Source organism: Colius striatus, chromosome Z, assembly GCF_028858725.1.
Source record: "Colius striatus isolate bColStr4 chromosome Z, bColStr4.1.hap1, whole genome shotgun sequence".
NCBI classification, from domain to species: Eukaryota; Metazoa; Chordata; class Aves; order Coliiformes; family Coliidae; genus Colius; species Colius striatus.
The window spans coordinates 905644-930177 of record NC_084790.1 but is presented as its reverse complement, the minus strand read 5'-3'; the positions used below and the strand labels follow the sequence as shown (position 1 = coordinate 930177).

The window sequence follows — 24534 nt, the reverse complement described above, 5'->3', positions numbered from 1 at the left end:
GCCAATTACACTTATTAATCTCCCCCTGCCAACGTGCCCCTGTGAGACTCTCCAGAAGCAATCAGTCACCAGCACTCCCAGCCTGGCTTCACAAACCACACTGGGCAGCAGCTGAGGACCCTACTTCCCAACTGGGACTGGACCTAGTGGCAGAAACCACCAAACAGTGCTGCCCAGCCCCCAGCAAGCCCCAGCACTGGTTTCCCAGCCCCCAGCAAGCCCCAGCACTGGTTTTCCAGCCCCCAGCAAGCCCCAGCACTGGTTTCCCAGCACAGTGACAGTGTGCTGCTTCCCACAGGTCTTCACGGGGATCTTCACAGCAGAGATGGTTCTGAAGCTCATTGCTCTGGACCCTTATGAGTATTTCCAGCAAGGCTGGAACATCTTTGACAGCATCATCGTCACCCTGAGCCTGGTGGAGCTGGGTCTGGCTGACGTGCAGGGGCTCTCCGTGCTGCGCTCCTTCCGCCTGGTGCGTTCCCCGGGGCTGGGGTGTGCTGGGGGGAGGTTGGATGCTGTTGCCACTGGGGTGGAGGCTCCTGCAGCCTCCTTTGTGGCAGTCACAGCATCACAGAATAGCAGGGGTTGGAAGGGAGCTTTAGACATCACCTTGTCCCAGTGCCCTGAGCATCTTGCTGGCCCTGTGCTGGCCTCTCTGCAGCACTTCCCTGTCCCTCTGCAGCTGGGGAGCCCACAACTGGCCCCAGGACTCCAGATGAGGCCTCAGCACATGTGGCAGAGCAGAGCAAAGGGGAGCAGAAGCTCCCTGGCCCTGCTGCTGGATCCACACTCTGCTGGATGCCCCCAGGCTGCCATTGGCTTCTTGCCCACCAGGCCACGTTGCTGCTCATGGGCAGTTGATTCTCCCCCAGCAGTGCCAGGTCTGTCTCCTGGAGATGCTCTCCAGCAGCTCACCCCCAGCCTGTGCTGCTGCAGGGGCTTGTTCCTCCCCAGCTGCAGGACTCTGCCCTTGCCCTTGGTGACCCTCAGCAGGTTCCTCTGTGCCCAACTCTGCAGCTGGTTGAGATCTGGCTGCCTGGCAGCACAGCCTCTGGGCAATCAGCCAGTGCTCCCAGTGTGGTGCCAGCAGGGCACTTGCTGAGGGTCCCTCTGTGCCCTCCCCCAGGTGCTTGATGAAGATGTCCCTTCAGTTGTCCCTTGTTAAAGCTATCACTGACAGCCAAGCTGAACATTTAGGACCACGGCAGCCTGTGCTCTTGGGTGTTGAACCCTCGGGTGGAACTGCCACGTGAAGGCCAGCTCCCAGCCTCTCACCCTGCCCTACACCCCGTGGCACTGAAAGCCCCCCCTGGCTGCAACCAGCACCTTATGTCCTTGCTCCTCACAGATGAGGGTTTTCAAGCTGGCCAAATCCTGGCCCACCCTCAACATGCTCATCAAGATCATCGGCAACTCGGTGGGCGCCCTGGGGAACCTCACGCTGGTCCTGGCCATCATCGTCTTCATCTTCGCCGTGGTGGGGATGCAGCTCTTTGGCAAGAGCTACATGGAGTGTGTGTGCAAGATCTCCCTGGACTGCACCCTGCCCCGCTGGCACATGAACGACTTCTTCCACTCCTTCCTCATCGTCTTCCGCATCCTCTGCGGGGAGTGGATCGAGACCATGTGGGACTGCATGGAGGTGGCCGGCCAGACCATGTGCCTCATCGTCTTCATGATGGTCATGGTCATTGGGAACCTGGTGGTGAGTCTCAGAGCCCCAGGGAAAGGGAGGGTGAGGGTGGAGGATGGAGGGTGTCGTGGCATGGGGAGATCTCTGCCTGTCTGCTCAGTGCTCAGCTCAGTTGATAATTAAGCATGAGCAGCACCCTGCCCTCGTGGGCAAAGCCAGTGGCAGCCTGGGGGCATCCAGCAGAGTGTGGGCAGCAGGGCCAGGGAGCTTCTGCTCCCCTTTGCTCTGCTCTGCCATATCTGCTGAGGCCTCATCTGGAGTCCTGGGGCCAGTTGTGGGCTCCCCAGCTGCAGAGGGCCAGGGAAGTGCTGCAGAGAGGCCAGCACAGGGCCAGCAAGATGCTCAGGGCACTGGAGCATGATCCTGCTGAGGAAAGGCTGTGGGCCCTGGGGCTGCTCAGGCTGGACAAGAGGAGACTGAGGGGGGAGCTCATTCATAGTGACCAAGATCTCACTGGTGGGTGTCAGGAGGTTGGGGCAGCACTTTGTTCTGTTGTAACCAAGGGCTGATGGGATGAAGCTGGAACACAAACAGTTCCATTGAAACACAAGGCCAAACTGTTTCAGTGCTGAGCTGAGGGAGCCCTGGCCCAGGCTGCCCAGGGAGGGTGTGGAGGCTCCTTCCTTGGAGCTATTGAGACAGTGCTGAACCCAGGCCCTGTGCTCCTGGGTGCTGGTAGGAACAACCTCCCCCTGAGCAAGCTTTTGCAGATGCCCATCATCCCCAATCCTCCCCGTGCTCTGGGTGCTCTCCCAGGGGTGCACAAGCTCCCTGCAGCTCCTTTCCCTGGGTGCTGGTGCAGCCCTGCTCCCCAGCAGCCTCACTCCCTGCCCAGTGCCCTCCCCTCTACCCTGAGCCTCTGGCTGCAGGTCTGTGAGTTCCAGGCGAGCCTGGAATCCTTTCTAAACTTGGTAACCCTCTCCCTGGCTGTTGGAGGCTTGTTTTGCAGGCTGTGTGGGCCCTGCTCTCCCTGCTTAAGGAGCAGGGCGGGGGAAGGGGGAGGAGGGAAGCACGGCAGCTTGCCCAATCGCTCCTATTACTTGCCGGGGTTGTGTAAGCCCTTTGGAATTTGCTTTGAAAAACTATCTGCCAAGGGAGCTGCTGCTGCTGCCTCCCCACTGCTGATCCCTGCTCCAGCCCCGGGCTGCCACAGCTCTCCAGAGGGGGAGAAAGCAGCCCCAAGAGAAAGCCAGACCACCCCGTGGCTTGGGTCAGGGGTAGGGCAGCTTGGAATGTCCCACTTGGAGGGCAGAAAGTTGGGATTCGGGTGCTTCCCTGGCTCGTGGTCAGGTATTTGGGGCTTTGAACTGGACCTCAAAGCAGCACCAAGAGCCACAGAGCTCACCCTGGGGTCTGTGCTGGGCCTGCGTTGGTGGGGAGCAGTGTGATGTCCCCCCAGGCTGCTCATCACCAGCACTCAGCAACAGTTTGTCATCCCACCTTTCAAAGGGGAAGGCATGCATTGGAATGGAGATGCTGAACCAGGCTGAAAGTGCCCCTTAAGCAGCAGGAGCACCTCCAGGACAAGTCTGCAGGGAGTGCAGCTTAGAGAATCACAGCTGAGCCTCCCTGGAGACCCTCCCCAAAAGAGCCACTGCAAACCTTTCCTCTTCTGGAGCCAGGTTGGGGAGTAGGACAGCTTATCCAGCCCTCCAGGAGCCTCTCCTGGAGCCAATGTGAAGGCAGCAGGGCTTTGAGCTGATGGGCTCAGAGCTGCAGCCTGACCCTGCTCCCAGGCTCCTCCGCAGCTCCCGCCGTGCTCTGTGCTGCTGCTGCTTTAAAGCCAAGCACACAAACACGAGCCTGCAGCAGCACCATCCCTGCCCTCTCCCTGCTGTGCCAGGCTCTGCTGGCCGTGCCTGTGCCAGTGCTGGGCTCCTGGAGCCCTGCCCAGCCCGTGTGCCCGGCAGCCCAGCTGCAGGGAGGTGTGTGTTTCTCCCCCACTTCCCCTCCAGAGGCACGAGCCTGACGCTTTGTCACCCTTTACCCTCGGTGACACTTGGAGCATTTCCTTTGGGGTTATTAAGGGAAAAGGGAGGAAGTCAGTCGGGTGACAAGGGAAGGGATTCCTGTCAAAGGGAAAAAAAACCAGCCAGAGCCAACAGCAATTATGGGCTGCAACTGGTGCTTCACGTAAGCAAGCGAGGGGCTGGAGGGGGGTTATTTAGAGAGGCGGTTTAAGTGGTGTGGCATGAGCCATGTGAAGACAGCAGTGACCTTGGATAGCAGCTAATTCCCATCTCAGCTCGCTGCTGGCACCCACAGCCACAAAGCCAGCTCGCTGCTGGCACCCACTGCCACAAAGCCCAGCAGCTGTGTGCCCGGCCACGGGCCGCTGTGGCGGTGAGGGCACGGCTGGGAGAGCCCGGCCCGCTGCCCTGGGCTCCTGGCAGCCAGCACGGCCACCCCTGCCAGGCCAGGCTGCCCTGGGCACGTTCTGGGCATGGGGGAGTAGGAGAGAGCTCAGGGAGGCAGGAGGCAGCTCGTGCTCAGAGCTGTGTGTTTGCATAGTTCAGCTCAGGGGGGACAGGGAAGTGCTGGAGAGAGGCCAGGGCAGGGCTATCAAGATGCTGAGGGGCTGGAACATGGGTGTGAGGGGGAGAGGCTGAGGGAACTGGGGCTGTTCAGCCTGGGGGAGAGAGGCCTGAGCTCAGGGGCATCTCACCAGCACTCATAAGTACCTAAAGGATGGGTGTCAGGAGGATGGGGCAACAGTTTCTTCTGTAGTGTCCAGTGCCAGGACAAGGGGTGACAGGAACCAGCTGGAACACAAAAAGTTCCATTGGAACATGAGAAGTTCCACGGTTTGGGATCCCTCCAGGGCTGGGCACTGCCCCAGCTCCCTGGGCAGCCTGGCACAGGGCTGACACCCCTCTCAGGGACACAGTTCTGCCTCAGCTCCAACCTCAACCTCCCCTGGGGCAGCTTGAGGCTGTTTCCTCTTGTCACTTGGGAGCAGAGGCTGACTCCCATCTCCCTGCAGCCTCCTGTCAGTGAGTGTCAGAGGGCTCCTGTCTCCCCTCAGCCTCTTCTCCAGGCTCAACACCCCCATTCCCTCAGCCCCTCCCCAGCACCCCTGTGCTCCAGCCCCTTCCCTGGCTCTGGCCACGCTCAATCCTCCCCACAGCTGCTGCAGGGAGGATGCTGCTGGTGCCCAGCAGTGCTGCCACTTGCTTTCACCCTCTGCAGGTGCTGAACCTGTTCTTGGCTCTGCTGCTGAGCTCCTTCAGTGCTGACAGCCTGGCAGCATCTGACGACGATGGGGAGATGAACAACCTGCAGATTGCCATCGGCAGGATCAGCAGAGGCGTCGCCCTGCTGAAGGGCTCCGTCCTCACGCTGCTCCGCGGGCTCTGCAAGGCCAAGAAGGTGGCCCCAGAGGAAGAGCAAGAGCCCAGTAAAGGGGACAACGTGTTGAACCACGTGGACACTGGCCAAGAGGCCAAGCTGGAGTATTTGGATGGAGTGGCTGGCAAAGAGTATTTCCTGATGGATGAGCTGGATCACATGAACTTCATCACCAACCCCAACCTGACGGTGCAGGTGCCCATCGCCTCGGAGGAGTCTGACCTCTACGAGGAGACCAGCACCCAGTCTGACACTGAAGACACCAAGGTAAGAAAGGCAGGTGGAAGGGTTTCACCCCCCAAAAAACTGGTATTGATCCCCTCCTGCTGTGCTACTCAAAGCATCATGGATTCATGCAATGGGAGGGGTTGGAAGGGAGCTTTAGAGATCATCCAGCCCAGCCCCTGCTCAAGCAGCTTCCCCTGGCTCAGGGGGCACAGGAATGTGTCCAGAGGGGTTTGGGAACCTCCTGAGAAGGAGCCTCCACACCCTCCCTGGGCAGCCTGGGCCAGGGCTCCCTCAGCTCAGCACCAAAGGAGCTTCTCTTTATGTTTCAGTGGATCTGTGTTGCAGCTCTGGGTTTGGTTCTGTGTGGGTTGGGGGTTTTCCAACCTGGCATTTCCCAGTGCAAGCTGGAGGTGGGTGACCTGATTTGGGTCAGGCTACGGGGTTGTTGCTAATACCAGAGACACCCTGAGCACCCCAGGGTTGGTGGAAGGCTCAAAGCCCTCAGTTTAGGGTTAAAGATGTCCCAGAGGAATTTGATGCCAACAAATGTGCTGATGGCACTAACATTGGATCCAGTGCTAATGCCTCAGAAAGCATTATCGAGGAGGGCACGAAACCAGAGGGAGGAGCTCAGCACAAGTGAACATGAAGCAGTGCACTTTGGATCCAAAGCTGAGGAGACAGCTGATGTTGGCATTGCTTCATCGACCGAGTCCTGAGCCGGTCCTGGACGCGGGTTGCTGCTGCCTCGGTGCGCTCCCACGGATCACCTGCAGATGGAGGCAGAGCCCAGCACACCACCTCCCACCTCCCTGCTGAGGATTGCCGGGGGGTTCTCTGCATGGGCTGCTCGGAAAAGCGCTGATGAAGGTCCCCTTCCCTCCAGAGCAGCTCCTTTCTGAGGCAAAGCTGTTTTCCAGGCTGATGGCAGCAGCGTGGCTGCTCTCCTCGAGCACTTTGGTGCTTGTGGTTGATTTCTCAGGGCAGAGCAGCGAGGAGGTTGTTGGTGTGTGGCTGGGCAGAGGTAGTGCAGTGGCTCACGGCTTTCCCCAGGGCTTCTTGCCTCCAGCTCCCATCCTGCTGGGCAGGGTGATGGCTGCTGAGATGCTCTGAGCTGTGGGGCACCACAGGAGAATGGTGAAGTGCTGTGAATTATGGGGGTGACAAGGCAAGCCTGGGTGTGCAGCTCCTGGATGCCAATGCTCTGTGCTGGCAGGGTTGGGGACAGACCTACCTTTGGCTGGAAACATCCATCCAGGCTGGAGGTGCCATACCAGGTGTGGGATGGAAATTGCCCTGAAAACCTCTTGGTTACAGGCATGGAGGGCTCAGGACCCCCCAGGGATGGAGTTTGAGGGACCATGCAGTGGGACTACCACAGTTATCCCTGTCTCCACCCAACAGAACCTGCCCTGGGCACCGGCACTCAGAGCTCCTGGTTTCCAGGAGCATGCCAAGTGCCTCTTGGGCACTTCTCCCCTGATCTACAGGGTGGCTGCACTGGTTCATCCCAACCTTGTGCCTCTGCAAGACTTCTCCTGGAGGCAGATGGCTTCTGGAGGCAGCCAGAGCCCCAGGAGCATTCCCTGTGCAGGGTCTGAATGCCCCTCTCCCTTTGCAGAACCCCCTCTCCAGCGACAACGCGTCGTCCGTGTGCAGCACCGTGGATTACAAACCGCCCCAGCCCGAGGAGGAGGAGGTGGCTGAGGAGGCTGAGGACAGCAATGAGCCTGAGGAGTGCTTCACTGAAGGTGAGGGACAGGCTAGGACAGGGCAGCCCGTGGAGAGGGGTCAGTGGGTACAGAGGGGCTGTCACCAACCAGTTTTTCAGTGTTAACAACCTCGTAGCTCAGCCCAGTTCCTCCATGGGGGTCCCCTCACACACCCACCACCCAGCCCAGCAGGACCCTGCCCCAATTTCCACCCAGGAGAGGATCACAGAGTCATAGAATCACAGAATGGGAGGGGTTGGAAGGGACCTTTAGAGCTCATCCAGTGCAACCCCACTGCAGAAGCAGCCCCCACCTAGATCAGTCACACAGGAACGTGTCCAGGTGGGTCTTGAAGCCCTCCAGGGAAGGAGAGAGAGCTTAAAGATGACAACAGAACTCTGGTTGGTGGGAACACCTTGACCAGGAGGTAAAGCACAGCCCTTTGTCCCCTCCCCAGCCTGTGTGAAGAGGTTTCCCTGCCTCTACGTGGACGTGAGCAGCGAGAGAGGGAAGGTGTGGTGGAACCTCCGCAAGACCTGCTTCCGCATCGTGGAGCACGACTGGTTCGAGACCTTCATCGTCTTCATGATCCTCCTCAGCAGCGGGGCGCTGGTAGGTGCCACCTTTCACCCTCCCCTGTTCTGCTCTGCAGCAGTTCCCAGCTCTCTGGGAGGCCAGGAATGCTGGCAGAGCCCTTTGGGCATGGCCTGGTTGGCTTCTGTGTGCAAGGACACAGCTGTGGGTGGGTGTTTGATTTAAAATGCTGTTTGGCTCAGGTCTGCTCAGCACACAGCCCAGTGAGGGGGTCTGAACATCCTCTTCTTGCCCTCCTAGAGCCTTGCATCAGTACAGTCACTCCTAGACCAGCCTCCTCAGCTGTGGGCTCGAGGGGATGCACCCACCCCCAGCCTCTTGACGTCAGCCATGAACTACCTGCCCCGTCTGAGCTCTGTGTGGTGGTGCCTCACTTCTGTGTCTCCACAACAGGCTGTTGGGAGGTCTTTTATGAGTAATTCATGGTTATTATTTGGCCATTCAGCACTTGCAGCTGCTGCCTGGTTCACCTTCCCCAAACCTGGGCATTCATTGAAACCAACCTCACTAAAAAGCTGTGTCAGCCTGTTGAATCCCCCCTGAGCATCTGGGTTGGATGCACTCGGAGCTAATGCACAGAGCTGATGGGGGGAGCAACTTCAGTGCAAGCTTGGAAGTCAAGAGAGAGGGAGAGGAGGATGTCTGAGGTTGTAGCCAGTGCTGGAATCAAAAGCTGTGCTGCAGCACCTGGGCAGTGTGCCCACACTTGTGTTGGACATCCGTGGGCATGTGGCATTAACCAAAACTCCCAAGAGCATTTCCAAACCTACCAGTGCATCCAAAGGTGCAGGTGGGTACCCTGGCTCTTGCCTCCTGCTCACACTGGTGGGATTGTGATGCAGCTGGACTTCTTAGCCTAGAGAAGAAGAGATTGAGAGGAGACACAATCACTGTACAGCTCTCTGAAGGGGAGCTGTGAGCTGGGGGGTTGATCTCTACAGTAACAAATGACAGGTCACAAGGAAATGGGTTGAAGTTACACCAGGGGAGGTTCAGATTGGACATGAGGAAGAACTTTTCCACTGAGAGGGTTATTAAGCACTGGAACATGGTGCCCAGGGAGGTGCTGGAGTCCCCATGCCTGGAGCTACTCCAGAGATGAAGTGCTGAGGGATCTGGTTTGGTTTATGGGCTTAGTTTATGGTTTAGCTTCTGGGTTAGTTTAGTGAAGGGCTTGGCAGTGTGAGGTGAGTGGTTGGATTTAGTGATCTGGAAAGGTCTTTTCCAACCATTATGGTTCTCTGGTTTGCTCTTCCTTTGGCACAAACACTGCTCCACATAACCGACAAGAACGTGCAGACGAGACTTAGACCCCCAATGCCAGCTGGAGCTCGGCTCTCCACTTGTACAGCAGCCCCAGGGAAGCAGGGCCAGGGCAGGAATGGATGTGGCTGCCCAGAGCTGGGCAGCATGGCCAATGGCACAATGACTGTCACGTAGCTCCACGCCTCTTGCAGGCCTTTGAGGACATCTACATCGAGCAGCGCAAGGTGATCCGCACCATCCTGGAGTACGCCGACAAGGTCTTCTCCTACATCTTTGTCATTGAGATGCTGCTCAAGTGGGTGGCCTATGGCTTCAAGGTGTACTTCACCAATGCCTGGTGCTGGCTGGACTTCCTCATCGTTGATGTGAGTGAGATGGGAGATGGGAAACCTTCCTTGGAGGGCTTCAAGCCCCACCTGGACACGTTCCTAATCTAGGTTGAGCTGCTTCTGCAGGGGGTTGGGCTGGATGATCTCCAAGAGCTCCCTTCCATTCTGTGATGGGGTGGCTGTGGAACAAGGGCTTAAAGTCATGATCCTCCCCAGGAAGGGCCACTTCTCTCCCTGGCTGCAGAAAGCCTTTCAAACCTTCTATTTTACACTCCTGGACACGTCCCTGTGCACCCTGATCTAGGTGGGAGCTGCTTCTGTGGGGCAGTTGGACTGGATGAGCTCTGAAGGTCCCTTCCAGCCCCCACCATGCTGGGATTCTGTGTTGTTCCACACCACCACAGTAGAGATGTGAAAGCACACAGAGTCTCCCAAGTCTCACCCTTGTGCCTCCAGGTGACTGGTCACCAGGGCCCCAGTCTCCATGTCCCAGTGCTAATGGTCACCAGCCTGAGGGAGTGCTGGGGAGAGAGGGAAAGGGCTGCTCCTTCAGGGGCATGGCTCAGCTGTGCTTCCATCTGTGATGCTCCTAATCCCTTGGGCTGCTCCTTCCAGGTTTCCCTTGTCAGCCTGACAGCAAACTGGCTGGGATACTCTGAGCTGGGAGCCATCAAGTCCCTGAGGACACTGAGGGCTCTGAGACCGCTGCGTGCCCTGTCCAGATTTGAAGGCATGAGGGTAGGTGTCTCCCTGTACGCTGCTGGGTCTGAGGCGGGCGTGCGACGTGGCTCAGCAGTCACCTACAGCAGGGAGCCATCCCAGCTGGTTCTCCACATCAAGATTGATGCTGAGGTGCCACTTTGATGCTGCTGGGTGAGGGGCAAGGCTGGGGCTGGGTGGCACATCACGGCCTAAGCTGCTTCCCTAGCCGTGCCCTCCAAGGTGTTTTCTCCCCTTGCAGGTGGTGGTGAACGCCTTGGTGGGCGCCATCCCTTCCATCATGAACGTCCTGCTGGTCTGCCTCATCTTCTGGCTGATATTCAGCATTATGGGGGTGAACCTCTTTGCAGGGAAGTACTACCGCTGCGTCAACACCACCACGGGGGAGCTGTTCCACACCAGCGTGGTGAACAACAAGAGCGACTGCATGGCCCTGCTGCACACCAACGAGGTCCGCTGGGTCAACGTCAAGGTCAACTTCGACAACGTGGGCTTGGGCTACCTCTCCTTGCTGCAGGTGGTAGGTACTGAAAGCTGCAGGGCAGAGCTGATCAGCTGAGGCAAGGCCCACGCTGGGCTTCGTTGCTTCTGAGCTGCAAAATCGGTATTGAAGGCACAAACCCCCCTGCAGGGGCAAAGAGAGGGATGAGGAGGGGGAAGCAAAGGGTGGTGCTGAGTTTGGGCAGCTCCAAGCTTGGGGCTGGGATATCTCCTACATCTGGGGGGTGCAGCAGTGAGGGGCAGAAGGGGCTTTGTTTCCCCCACCCTCATTTGAACAGTGGAGCCTGCTGCAGCTGTAGGCTGAAAGAGCTTTGCACGGGGATGGTGACTGGAAAGAGAGTGTGTGTGTGTCTGCTGTGGGGCTGTGCTTCCACTCACCACCCCCAGCTGAGCCAGCCCAGCAGAGAGGGAACTGCTCACCACAGGTTTCACAAGAATCTAGGTGTGAGCTCTGTTATTGAGTGGGCTGAGGTTACTCCCATCAGATGCAGGGGAGCTGGTGGGCACAGAACCCACATCGAACAAGCAGCTTTCAATTCAGCTCCCTTCACACATTTGTTGCTCCATCAGGTTCAGGAAACAAGATCATCAGGCTTTTTGGTTTAACAAATCAGCAGTAAAAGATGCAGCATCCCCCCTCCTCCACACACTCACACACCTCCCACCCCAGCACTGGGATCCAGCAGAGAGCAGAGGTGCAGAAGTCAGGGCTATGGGGGTGGCAGAGGTCGTGAGCTGCCCCCAGCACAGCTCTGCCGTGGGGAAATGCACTTTGCTTTGAGGGGAAAAGGGTTGGTTGGTGCTTTTCCCCAGCCTGGCTTGCAGTGCAGCTTTGGGAAGGCCCTGGTAACCTGAGCCACAGAAGGGACAGGCTGTGTGTGCACAGTGTGCACGTGCAGACGTCAGGATTTCTGTATCAGGGCGTTTTTCATGTGGGTTCAACACTTGGTCCCTCTCCCGTCGTTCTCCTGGGGCTGTAACTCCAGGCTGAGCATGTCTGCTCACAGCTAAACCCCAAGCACTCACCCATCCTCCTCCCTTCCCTCCCTTGCCCCAGGCAGCTCCCAGTGAATCTGTTCTTCTCTGCTGTTCCCCCAGGCGACCTTCAAAGGCTGGATGGACATCATGTACGCAGCCGTGGACTCCCGTGAGGTGAGGGCCCGAGCAGAGGTGTGGCACAACCAGCAGCAAACGTCCCTCAGCCCGCTGTGCCAGCTCCCCCTGGCAGGCTGGGAGCAGTCCTGGGGCTGAGGAGACGCTCAGCACGGGCTGGGAACGGACCACTCAGCCTCAGCATCCTCTCTGCTTCTGCCCATGGGTGCTGGGGGAGGTGCCTGCATCCCACCTGTGGCTTTGGCTAGCACATGGGCCAAAGAGTGGAGAGATGGCCCAAACATCCCCCCTGCTGAGAGAGATTTCTGGAGAGGGTCACCTTCACATTGTCCATCTCTCCTGCTCAGATTGAAGACCAGCCAGTGTATGAGATCAACCTATACATGTACATCTACTTCGTCATCTTCATCATCTTCGGCGCCTTCTTCACCCTGAACCTCTTCATTGGTGTCATCATTGACAACTTCAACCAGCAGAAGAAGAAGATGAGTATTTCCTGGGTCCTGCAGCCTGTGTTGCCTCCTGGGGCACAAGTCCAGGATGGAGGCAACCAGGACAGTCGTGGGGCAAGGGGACCAGGGCCACTGTGCCTGGCGCTCACGTGAGCTTCAGGGTCCCTTTGCAACCCACATTGCTGGTATCCACTGCTGGCTTCCCCCTGCCAGAGGGAGCAGGGCTGCTTTTGTGTCCTGGCCATAGCATTTACAGAGGGCCCCAGGGTCCCTTTGCAACCCACACTGCTGGTATCCACTGCTGGCTTTCCCCAGAGAAGGAGCAGAGCTGGGTTTGTGTCCTGGCCATAGCATTTTTGTGTGGTTAATGGGTGCAGAGCGTGTTTCCTCCTCCCTGTGCCACAGCAGGCAGGGCTGGACCCCTGGGCCAGGACTCATTGCTTCTTTTTGCCCCCCATGCCCCTTTCTCAGCATTTTTCCATGCACCAAGGAGAGACTCAGCTTCTGCTTTCAAGTAGCCACACAGCACAGGGCTGACAGGAGGGAGGGGAACACGGAGCAGGATGCTTGTGCTGAGTGAGCTCTGAAGCCCAGGGAGGTGCTGCCTCAGTCCCTGCACGATCTGGCCAGCAAGGAGGGGGTGACCCTGGCAGGCTCTGGGGTGCCCCACTCGCTGCAGGGGGCTGGGATGCAGCATCTCAGTGCTGCAGGAGGAAACTGCAGCGCTGGGCTCAGCACCCATGGGCTGAGGGGAGGCAGCACAGAAAAGGGCAAGTGGGGAGGAAACGGGTTTGAGCGGGTCAGTGCAGCCAGCAGTGCCTGGCAGGAGCTTGGCTCGTGGTGCTTGGTGGGAAGGTGCACGGTCAGAGATCTTTAGGAGGAGGAGGTGAGTTCCCAAGACTAACTGTAGCTATTCCCTTTATACTTTGGAGGCAAAGACATCTTCATGACAGAAGAGCAGAAGAAATACTACAATGCCATGAAGAAGCTCGGCTCCAAGAAACCCCAGAAGCCCATCCCCAGGCCCTCGGTACGTTGGGTTGCTCACCCTGGAGTGGAGCAGGGAGGGACTACTTCAAACCTCCAGCTGTCCCAAATGAATGAGAAGGGTCTAGGAAAGACCATTCACTGGGGCAAGGAGCCAAATCTTGCCTCTCCATTGCTGCTTTTCAGACAGGGCCTTGCTGAGAGCTGGGGCTTCAGAAGAGGTTCCATGTGCTTCTCTCCCAGCTCCCTTCCACAGCTGCCAGCTCCTCTCTCAGAGTGAGTTGCTCAGAGCAAGCTCAGTTTCAGCACTCCTAGAAGGTTCACTGGTCCCTTCACAACACATCCTCAGTTGTGACTTGGGTTAGACTCTGACAGCCCAGCTCAAGCAAGGCCTTTTCCATCTGTTTATTTCTGCCCTGTTAGCTGTGGATAGAGCGAGACAACTGTCCCCGGTGCCCACACAGCTTCATCCTGCAGCGTGCTGGGTACCCCAACGTAGCTTTTGTGGCCATGAGACCTGTGTACTGGCCAGAACCCTGAGCTTTCCTATGCTCTTTTAAATCTGGTTCCTTCCTCTCTCTGTGATGTGTCCTGTTGTGTGTGTGTCTGTTCCCATGCTCCCACCTCCGCTTCTCCACCATCACCCGCCTGGCCCTAACGGCAGAACAAGTTCCAAGGGATGGTGTTTGACTTTGTCACCAAGCAAGTGTTTGACATAACCATCATGATCCTGATCTGCCTCAACATGGTGACCATGATGGTGGAAACAGACGACCAGAGCGAAGCCAAGACTTCTGTCCTCTACAAGATAAACCTGGTCTTCATCGTCATCTTCACGGGCGAGTGCGTGCTCAAGATGTTTGCCTTGCGCTACTACTACTTCACCATCGGCTGGAACATCTTTGACTTCGTGGTGGTCATCCTCTCCATCTTGGGTGAGTCCTGCTGGTCCCACCAGTTCCTCAGTGAAGAGTGGAAGTGGTTTAGGAGCTCCCCAGCCACCAAGCTGTCACTGGGCACCCCCTTACACCCACTTTTTGAGCAGGGCCGAGCCAACGAGACCCTGAGACGAGACAGAGGTGAGGCCACCCCGTGGCACCGAGCCCGGATGAGGGGAGGGGGATGTGTCTCAGCCCTCCTTGGTCTTGGTTTCCCTTTGTCTGCTGGAACACAGCAGCCAGCATGTAACCTTTGGGTCTGGTTTGCAATGCGCAGTCCCCGTGGCTGGAGGAGCAGAGCCGTGTGTCACTGGCGGGGCCTCTGGCAGCTGGAGCACGGCGGCTCCACGTCGCCTCCCCGTGTCGGCTGCGGAGCACGGCAAACTCACCTCTCCATCCCTTCACAGGTATTGTCCTCTCAGACATCATAGAGAAGTACTTTGTGTCACCCACCCTCTTCAGGGTCATCAGGCTGGCGAGGATCGGCCGCGTGCTCCGGCTCATCCGAGGGGCAAAAGGCATCCGGACGCTCCTCTTTGCTCTCATGATGTCCCTGCCTGCCCTCTTCAACATTGGCCTCCTGCTCTTCCTCGTCATGTTCATCTACTCCATCTTTGGGATGTCCAACTTTGCCTACGTCAAGAAGGAGGCTGGGATAGACGACATCTTCAACTTTGAAACCTTTGGCAACAGCATTATCTGCCTCTTCCAGATCACCACATCAGCGGGCTGGGACGGGCTCCTCAGCCCCATCCTCAACAGCGGGCCCCCGGACTGCGACCCCAACCTGGAGAACCCCGGCAGCTCGGTGAAAGGGGACTGTGGCAACCCCTCCATCGGCATCTTCTTCTTCTGCAGCTACATCATCATCTCCTTCCTCATCGTGGTCAACATGTACATCGCCATCATCCTGGAGAACTTCAACGTGGCCACGGAGGAGAGCAGCGAGCCCCTCTGCGAAGACGACTTTGAGATGTTCTATGAAACCTGGGAGAAGTTTGACCCAGATGCCACCCAGTTCATCGAGTACAGCACCTTGTCTGACTTTGTAGACACCTTGCAGGAGCCACTCAAAATTGCCAAGCCGAACAAGATCAAGCTAATCACCATGGACCTGCCGATGGTTGCCGGGGATAAGATCCACTGCCTCGACATCCTCTTTGCCCTGACTAAGGAGGTACTGGGAGACTCTGGAGAGATGGACGCCTTGAAAGCCACCATGGAGGAGAAGTTCATGGCTGCAAACCCCTCGAAGGTTTCTTATGAACCCATCACCACCACTTTGAAAAGGAAACACGAGGAGGTGTGCGCTACCAAAATCCAGAGGGCTTTCCGGAGGTACCTGCTGCGGCGCTCGGTGAAGCAGGCGTCCTACATGTACCGGCACAGCGAGGACGAGGACGCCCTGAGGGAGGGGGCTCCCGAGAAGGAGGGTCTGATTGCCACCAAAATGCACCAGATGTATGGGAACAGCGGGACAGATGTGGAGGCAGCCCCTGCCTTTGGTCTCGCGGCCGTCCCCAGCGCGGAGCAACCGGCCGCTCCCGGCGAAGCCGAAGCGAGGGGCGACGGCCGCGTCGTGAAGGAGTCGCTGGTGTAGCAGGCAGAGGCTCCCACCTCTGGCCCGGCCTGGAAAGACTTGAGTTGTGTCTCCTCTCCAAGAGCTCTTGGGTGCACAGGTCACTAGATCTTAGCTCAGGAGCTGACTTGAGCCGTTTCAAGCAGACACCTGGAACGTTCGACGCGGGATCTCTGCCCGCTCCTGTTTTTTTTACAGCTGGCTGCACTTGCAGAGTGTTGAACTGCTGCTGCTGAGAAGGACGTGTGAGATCTGCTGGTGGCAAGAGAGAACCAGCTGTGGTTGTGGAATGAGCTCCTCGGGGCAATGTTGTTTTTGCTGTCCTTACTCCTCACTTCACAAGCCAGAGGTTCTCTTGTACGTTGTTCTTCCAGGGAGCAGCCGGCGAAAGATGAGCCAAGGGAAAGAATATGAAGGATAATCCCAGGAAAGCCAAGGTTTGGTGAACAAAAACCTCCAAAGTCTTAAAGTAGCACCTTTCTTTTGAACATATGAGTAAGCTTGATGGGTTATATGATCTCTCTATATATATATATTTGTTGTTACATGCAGAGAAAGTGCACTTATGTCTTAATGTGTTTGCCTAGCCAAAACAAAGCATCTGCAGGTACCTTCTCAGGGTTAAAATATCAGGTTTGAAAGGTCTCTGAATATGCATTGGCACTGTAACTCATTCAGGTAGGGATGGAAACAGGATTGAGAGTCGTGTTTCTTCTCTGTTCTCCCCTGTCACCCAGATTTTGTGGCAGGAAAGCAAGGGGCAGAGGTAGGGGGTGGAAAAGCCTCCTCCGAGGATCCTCAGTGCCCCTTAAGCACAGGCTGGGGGGTTTCCTCAAGCCCCACAGTGAGAGGAAAGGTCCTGCTGGAACGCCCCTGGGGATGGGAGCAGGGTGTTGAATGGTCCTTGCATGGAGCTGCCTCAACAGGGTCCCTGAAATCCCACCCAAATGCCCCCAGTGCTTGGGCAGAGCATCCTTCCCTGGGCTGGGGCTCGTGCTGGGGTCCCTGCAGAGCAGCAGGCAGGTCCTCAGCAGGAAACCTGGCTGCCCAGGAGCATGTTCCCAGGGGGGAAGCATTTTGCTGCTCTTCACACAGGTGAGCAAAAGGGAAGTGAATCAAGAGAAATGTGTAAAAGGCCATGAGTTCATCCCTGAACTGTCTTCAGAAAGGGGGGAAAAAACCCCTTTTGAAGATCAAACCTCTCGAGATCAAACCAAACACGAACCAAAACCTCTTCCAGTTAAAAAGCAAGGGCTGCTTCTTGAAGCCAAAGGGTCTGTCTTTTTGTATCATTATGGTAACTATGGGTTGCTTTTTGCCTTTTCATTGGGGCTGCTTTTGGTGCTGAGCCATGCTGGCTGGTGGGGCAGGAGCAGTGCTGAGCTCGTTTGCATCCATGTGCTGCCAGCCGGGTGCCAGGGCCAGGCTTCCCCTGCTGTGATGTGGTAGGGGCATGCTGCTGCTCCCAGCCCTGGCACACTGGGTTCCAGCCCTGGTTGTGGTTCAGCATGCTGGGTTCCAGCCCTGTCATGCTGGGTTCCAGCCCTGTCATGCTGGGTTCCAGCTCCAGTTGTGGTTCAGCCCTGGGTTCCAGTCCTGGCACGCTGAGTTCCAGCGCTGGTTGTGGTTCAGCATGCTGGGTTCCAGCCCTGGCACGCTGGGTTCCAGCCCTGGTTGTGGTTCAGCATGCTGGGTTCCAGCCCTGGCACGCTGGATTCCAGCCCCAGTTGTGGTTCAGCCCTGGGTTCCAGCCCCAGTTGTGGCTCAGCCCTGGGATGCTGGGTTCCAGCCCCAGCTGTGGCTCAGCCCTGGGTTCCAGCCCTGGCACGCTGGATTCCAGCCCCAGTTGTGGCTCAGCCCTGGGTTCCAGCCCTGGCATGCTGGGTTCCAGCCCCAGTTGTGGCTCAGCCCTGTGTTCCAGCCCCAGTTGTGGCTCAGCCCTGGGTTCCAGCCCTGGCATGCTGGGTTCCAGCCCCAGCTGTGGCTCAGCCCTGTGTTCCAGCCCCAGCTGTGGCTCACAACCTTTGCTGCTTGTTACGTGTGTGTCGTCAGCGCTGGGGGAAACGCCAAAGGACAGGATTTGTGTGTGTGAGCTAAAGCCACTTCACTTTGTACATTTCTTACAATAAACCAACGTGTAAATGGTCTGTTAGTACGCCACCAAACGTGTTGATGTGTGTTAGAGGGGAAAACTGCTTTCCCTGCCCCTGGGAGGGGTAACTGCCTCCTCCCTTTGCTGCAGGGCCCTTGAAGGTGCTATTTCAGCAGCCATAATCATAATAGTGGGGGTGGGAAGGACCCTGCAGTGCTCATCCCCCCTGCTAGAGCAGCTTCCCCTGGCTCAGGGGGCACAGGAACGTGTCCAGGTGGGTTTGGGAACCTCTCCAGAAGGCGCCTCCACACCCTCCCTGGGCAGCCTGGGCCAGGGCTCCCTCAGGCTGAGCTGGGAGAGGCTGAAGGCTGCCTGAGCTGCTCCGTGCTGCCACGTGGGAGCAGCTTCAGCATCGCGGGGAGAAGGCGACGGGGCTGAAGGAGGTTTCTGCGTCAACGTGCGGCTGGAGGAGGAGCTGCCTGGGGAACCCACTGACGTCCCTGAGGGCCAGGCCCCAGCCTCCCTGCTCTGTTTGCTGTCCCTTGGAACAGCTTGTCCCCAGGGCTGGTGTAATTCAAGGCAGGAGCATCATGGTACCACGCAGGTAAGAGGGTGGAAGGGAGGAGGTGGCACAAACCCCCAGTCCCCGTCCTCCAGCGGCGGTGAAACCCAAGCCCTGGTGAATAGGGATGGGCTGGGGAAGGGTGCAGCTGCCTGGCAGCAGCTCTGCTCTGCCCAGAGAGAGCAGAGGGCTGGGGAGCCAGGGTGGCTCAGGGGATGACATGTGGGGACATGCAGACCATCATGTCTCTCTCCACCTCACGCCACTGGGTACTCAAGGGGAGACCAAGCCCTGCTTGAGGGTGCCAAGGAGCCTGCGGGCAGCCTGGTGGGACAATCTGGCAGCCATCACTGTAAACCCTCTTTAATTTGTGCCCTGCTCCTGGTTGTACCCTACAGGGCTCCTCACAGCTCCTATCTCCAACCCTAGGGCTTGATCAAAACCCCTGCAGTGCCAGCCAAGCCCATGGGCATTCCCCATCTCTCCCAGCGAGACCTGGCAGCAGGGACTCAGCAGCCCCAATGTGGACAGTGTGACCCATCCACTCTACCAGGAGAAGGCAGCTCTGCAACCACCTCTCCTGGGATCATCCTTCATGTGGAAGCCCCTCCAGACCCAGTGTTTGTCTGGAAACCTTTCTTTTCCCCACTTCATGTCCTGTTGCACACAAGGTGAGGCTCAGGCTGGTTCCCAGCAGCCACTGGATGCTCAGAACCAGCACAGATCTCACCAAAAACCTGCAGAAGGTGAGGGTCTGGGGAGGCCTCAGGCACAGGCAGCCAGGCTCTGGGGACCACCACAGCTGGCAAAAGCACCCAAAGGAGAGAGCATGGCTGGTGCCAAGGGAGGTGAGACCTTGTTTTGGCCATCTCTTCTTCCACATTTCACCATTCATTGAAGGGCAGCTGTGGGGATGCTCTGGGATGCTGGGGATGGGAGTTGGGCACCAGTCCCACTGCACCTCACAAAGAGCAGGGGGATTGAGGAGCATTCCTCAAAGATCCCCTCTTCCCACACCATTCCTGCTCCCACTCTTGCAACTTGGCCCATCACCTGCAGGGTTGGATGGGGGGAGATGGGCCCACTCTGCTGTGGGGCTGGGGTGCAGCCCTGGGGGCAACCCCCTCCTCTAACCCCCTTCCTGGGGACATGGCAGTGCCAGCAGTCACACTCTGCTCCCTGGGCACATCCCCTTGCCCAGCCCAGGTTTTGCATCACTGAGAGCTTTGCAGATGGGTTAATTTCATAGAATCACAGTTGTTGAGATGGGGAAAGGCACTTAAGCTGCTGCAGTCCCAGCCCTGCCCTCACCCTGCCCAGCCCACCACTAACCCCTGGCCCTCAGCACCTCAGCCCCATGGTTTGGGATCACCCCAGGGCTGGGCACTCCCCCAGCTCCCTGGGCAGCCTGGCACAGGGGCTGACACCCCTCTCAGGGAAAAAGCTCTTCCTAAACACCTCCAGTTCTGCTGCAGATCCCCACTAATTGTGGCCACCTCCATCAAATTACCCCACCACGAGGAGCAGAGCCTGGGGACAGGAGGCTGGAGGGAGCCCAGGGCGCAGGCACCACCCGCCCCAGCGTCTGCACCACATTCAAAAGCAGCCCCAAGGGGAAAGTCCCCACGGAGGAGGATTTACATGAGCAGGAAAGGGGCTGTCTCACAGGAAAGGGGCCGTGCAGCCTGGCCATTTTTAGGCTGGGGCTGAGCGGGTGGGAGCAGCCGCTGCCCGTTGCAGACAGGGCTGGTGCCTGGATGTGGGCACTGAAGGATGGCTGATCTCTGCACCAGGCTCTGGCTGCTCCAGGCCAACCTCTGGCTCATGGCTCTGGTCACAGGTAGGTGTGGAAAAAGGGGCTTTGAGTGTCAGAGCCAAGGGAGCTGCCCCTGGGTGGTTCACTGAGCCTGTACCCAGCCATGGCTTTACATGCACGGGGTTTAAACCCTCCACGGGCCCAGCTCTGTGCAGGAAGCAGCCCCTGGGGTGGGAAGGAGCTGGGAGGGCTCAGGGCTGGCCTCCTGCCTTGGGTTTTGGGTTTTGCTTCCCATCTGGGTGCAGGTGGGACGCTTCCTTGGGCAGGCAGCTGGCCCTGGCAGGAGCCCGATGCCAAGCGGGCGCAGAGCCGGCCCGGCTGTGGTTGCAGGTGGCACGAACAAAGGGTTTGGGGGGTATTTTTTTAGCCATCTATTGCTCTCAGGGACCTGAGGATGGGGCCAGCACACTGCTGAGGCCACATCCAAGCCATGTCACTTTGCTCCATGGGGTTTGGTGCCTGGGAGCAGAGGAGAAATGGGAGGGAAAAAGCTTTTTGTGGGTCCTGTGCTGTTCCCCTTTGCATCTCCATGGAGGAGCAGCAGCTAAACCCAGGACACAGCTCCTGTCCCCTTCATACCCCTCATTCCTGGGGCAAGGACACCCACAAAAACCTGCAGCAGATCCCACCCTCAGCTGGGGAATCTTGTGCCCTCAGGAGAAAGGGCATTTGAAGGGTTTGTGTTGGGTGGCCACCCAAGTCCAGGCTCAAAGTCTCAGGGTTTCACCCTATCTCTCATGGTGGCTTTGAGGACAAGGGCAGTTCAGCCCATCAGTGGCTGCAATGGAGATCTTGGCTTTGAGGGGTGAGAGAGTTTTCAGGGTGAGAAACCAGCCTGGTCTTTGTTTAGAAACACCAACAAGAGATGGAGAGCAAAGGTCTGTGGTTGTGGGTGGCAGGGACACGTACCCAAGGCACAGCCTGGACAAGCCACATCTCCCCACCTCAGAAAAGAAATGAAATGGAGCTGAGGGGGAGAGTTTGGCTGCAGAGATGTAGGTGCTGGAGCTAAACAGGGCAGCACAAACCTGGGAGAGGCTGTGGGGCAGGGAGAGGAGCCCACAGCTGAGCCAGGCTGCTGCTCAGGGCAGGGAGATCTGCAGCAGCATGGCAAGGCTCAGGGCAAAGCTCAGCCCAAGGAGCTGAACCTTCTCCTTCCTCTTCTGGGGGGAGTTTTGCAGCTGCCCCGAGGTGCTGGGTGGTGGTAGAGCCCCCACCTCCATGCCAGCTTCCCCGTGATGGGGTTTGGCAAGTATTCGTCAAGCGATGGAGCTGGGCACTGAGGCGCTGCAGTAAACAGGGCTGGTGCTTCCTGCCCACCTGCAGCAAGAGGAACTATGGCACAGGGCTCGTGGGCAGGGGCACCCAGGGGTGCTGGGGGGTCCCCACCTCACCCTGCTTCCTCCCACAGCTCTGCATCAACCCCTGTCCTGGGAGGCTGTTTGCTCTCGGGGTCTGAGAACCCCTCTGGCCATCACTGAGCCTCAAGCCCAGGGAAACCCCAGCAGAGAAAGTCTTTCTGGTTGATTCAGAAAATGGAAAGTGTAAATGAAGAGGAATGAGTCTGTCTGGCCCCTTTCTGAAGTGCCAGCCTAGGGGGATATTAATAGTGACAGCAGGTTGCACTGGGACATCAACCAGAAAGAAACACAGAGAGAAGGGAGACACGAGGGGAGACATGATCCACCCTGACAGGAGGCTGCAGTGAGCTGGGGCACGGGCTCTGCTCCCCAGTAATGATAGGAAAGGGGCTCAAGTTGCCCCAGGGCAGGTTGAGATTGGAGCTGAGGCAGAGCTGTTTCCCTGAGAGGGGTGTCAGCCCCTGTGCCAGGCTGCCCAGGGAGCTGGGGGAGTGCCCCGTTCTGGAGGGATCCCAAAGGCATAGAGTTGAGGTGCTGAGGCCATGGGGTAGTGCTGGGCTGGGACTGCAGCAGCTTCAGGGGCTTTTCCAACCCAAATGACTCTGTGATTCTAAGTTGAGGAGCTGGGATGGCCACAGAAGGGTTTGCACCCACAGCTGCACGGCCCCAGCCTGCTGAGTGAACAGGGCTCTGCTTGATGTCCACCCCACACAGACCCACAGAACGTGCCATCTCACCTGGGACATCCTCCACGAGCTCCCAGCCACCTTCTCAGGGCTCCTTCTCCTGTCTTGCAGGTGCGATCTCAGCAGACAACAGCAGCACCTGGAACAGCACAGGTAAGCTTTCAGTCCCACCGTGTGTCCCCAGGGTCCCTTCCATCCCCACTGGCTTTGCCACCAAGGTGCTGGTGCCCTGCAGAGCTGGACATGTCACATCACCCCCAGGCCTTCTCCATCACAAAGGCTGTGACCACAGCATCTCCCCAGCCCTGCACAGTGCTCTCCCTCTGCAAAGCTGGATCCCTTTTGTCTTTCCTCAGCACAGAGGTTTTTCCTCTGCCTTTGTGGAGCACGTTCCACGACCAAGCTGTGCCCTGGGATCAGCTCTTGTGCCATTCCCCACCCACTGAGCAGGAGATGTGCACCACAAACAAACCCTCAGGCTCCCCAGCTCTGGGACCAAAACACAGGCAAAAATGCAGAGTGCAGGGGAAAACAAATGTGGCAGCACAAGAGGAGCCAGGGAGGGAGATGGGTCAGCAAAGGGCCCACGATGTGTGCTGGCTTGGGCTGTAATTTTGGAGCTGGGACTAACAAGATGGACCTAGAGAGAGGTGGGAGCAGCAAAAAAGAGAAGTGAAGACATTCCCACAGAAGCCAGCAATTGCCACTAAAACATGTTCCCCCCAAAGTCTCTGGTTTCTACTCCCAGATGATGCCGATTCACCAGACCAAAGCTGAATGGGAATGGAAAGGGTTTGGAGCTGCTGGAGGGGGTGTGGTGGGGAGCAGCTTTTCTTCTGCTGCTCCCTGGGTGCAGGGAGCCCTTGCTGACCGTGCCCTTGTCCCTTGGCAGACGCTGGGTGCCCCATAATGCAGCAGCGTTTCGTGCCGGTCAGGAAGAACACGGCCGTGTACTTCATCTGCTACTCGCCGGAGCCGCACAGGCTGCAGTGGTACAAAACGTTCCCCGACAGCGAGGAGCTGCACGAGCTGGGTCACAACACCTCCAGCTACAGCATCCAGAGGACAGACACCTTCATCAACCTCACCATCCCCAGCGTCACCCACGGGCACAACGGCGTCTACGTGTGCGACAGCGCGAACCTGACGGCGGAGAGGAGGCGGCCGCGGGCGTGCGGGACAGAGCTCAGGGTCATGGGTGAGTGGCAGCTCCCCGTCACCTCCCCAGCAAATGCTCTTTCTCCTCCTCTCACCCTTTCCCCCACCATCTGAGCCCCACATGGTGCTGCTGGGATCCCTTCATGTTGAGCTGTAGCTGCTCCGTGGCACCACGGAGGTTTCTTTGCTCGTTGCCAGCCATGGAGCAGCAGGACAACCTCTCCCAGTTGCCCTGGCACATCCATCCCACAGAAACACACCCCAGGCACTGCGTTCCCCCAGTTCAGCAGATTTTTCCCAGTCCTGGCTGCTGGTGGGTCCTGCCTGAGGAGTCTCATCCCTGATGCCAACCCTGAGGGCTGGCACTGCTCTGGTATCTCCCAGGGGAGGGGATGCCACCCTGCTCCCCTTCTTGCTGACACATCAACATGCCAAGCTCATCCCTGCTCCCCAGGAGCCTGGCACAGAGGTGGGACATGGGGCTCTCCCTGTACTGCTGCTCCTAGGTCACAGCACCCTCCAGCAGTTCCAGAGCAGGAACACCCTGAAGGATGCCATCATCATCATCCAGTCCCTCCTTCTTGTCATCTTCATCAGTGTCCCTGTGCTTCTCTTCCTAGATAAAGTAAGTGACAGCATCTCCAGCAGTGGGGATGTCCCCAGCTTCACCCCAGTGCTCACAGCACCATCCTGCACCCTGGCCAGGACATAGCTGGGGATGGGCAGATGCTTGGTTTGGGGCTGCTGGGAGCGTGGGTAGCTGAAGTGGGAAAACAAGCATCTAAAATGGTGTGTGGGACTGTGCAGATTTGCCTGTGGAAGCAGTGGGACCTGGCCAGGCATGGAGGAGGCTGGGGAGAGGGGAGGGGGGATCCTGGTAGGTGCTGACACCCAACCTGTGACTCTTCTCCACAGGATGAAGGCAAGAAAAGCCCAGAGGAGGATCACACCTATGAGGTAACACTGCATTCATCACACAAGTACCTCTGTAATATCAACCCCAGCCTTGAATTAGGCAGTTGAGGCCTTGCTGGGTGTTTCTTGGGTCCCATCAGCCCTTGTAGGGCTCAACAGGGCATCTTCCTCCCAAGTGCCTGTTGTACATCTGGCAGAAAGAGCTGCTTGTAAAACCAAGCCAAGCCCTGAGCATACCCAGCCATGTCTTGTCATCTTCTCCCCTCTCAGAAGCTGCCCCAGTCTCTGTGGGAATGGTCTGGAGATAGGTGCCCACTTGGGGTTCACGAGGGGAATGGAATCATGGTCCTCCTCCTGTGTCTCACTCTCCCTCTTCTTGGTGCAGGGCCTGGAGGTGGAGCAGATGGCCACCTACGAGGACATCACTCCTTTCCGTGACGTGAAGGCCAAGTGGACAGTTGGGGAGCACCCTGGTGAAGAATGA

General features: G+C 57.9%; 2 protein-coding genes and 1 long non-coding RNA gene across 3 annotated transcripts in view; 2 read left to right on the top strand and 1 right to left on the bottom strand.

The window, feature by feature from the left end:
• The window catches only part of LOC133628934 (sodium channel protein type 4 subunit alpha-like), a 27429-nt gene extending 11948 nt beyond the window's left edge, over positions 1-15481 (top strand). Inside the window, exons 13-25 of the mRNA XM_062019133.1 lie at positions 299-472; positions 1349-1705; positions 4883-5308; positions 6891-7020; positions 7439-7593; positions 9033-9206; positions 9786-9908; positions 10132-10410; positions 11490-11543; positions 11852-11989; positions 12882-12986; positions 13608-13878; positions 14289-15481. Coding sequence (XP_061875117.1) covers positions 299-472; positions 1349-1705; positions 4883-5308; positions 6891-7020; positions 7439-7593; positions 9033-9206; positions 9786-9908; positions 10132-10410; positions 11490-11543; positions 11852-11989; positions 12882-12986; positions 13608-13878; positions 14289-15481 — 3579 coding nt within the window. The remainder of the gene's footprint in view (positions 1-298; positions 473-1348; positions 1706-4882; positions 5309-6890; positions 7021-7438; positions 7594-9032; positions 9207-9785; positions 9909-10131; positions 10411-11489; positions 11544-11851; positions 11990-12881; positions 12987-13607; positions 13879-14288) is intronic.
• On the bottom strand, positions 5795-22100 carry LOC133628935 (uncharacterized). The gene is made up of 3 exons (XR_009820917.1): positions 22029-22100; positions 8346-8431; positions 5795-6383 (listed from the first exon to the last, which is right to left on the bottom strand). It is a non-coding gene; the product is annotated as an uncharacterized LOC133628935 (long non-coding RNA).
• LOC104563028 (B-cell antigen receptor complex-associated protein beta chain) lies at positions 19888-24534 on the top strand. The gene is made up of 6 exons (XM_010209348.2): positions 19888-19954; positions 22089-22130; positions 22870-23175; positions 23642-23760; positions 24051-24092; positions 24436-24534. Exons 1-6 carry the CDS (start codon positions 19888-19890, stop codon positions 24532-24534), a joined length of 675 nt encoding a protein of 224 aa, XP_010207650.2.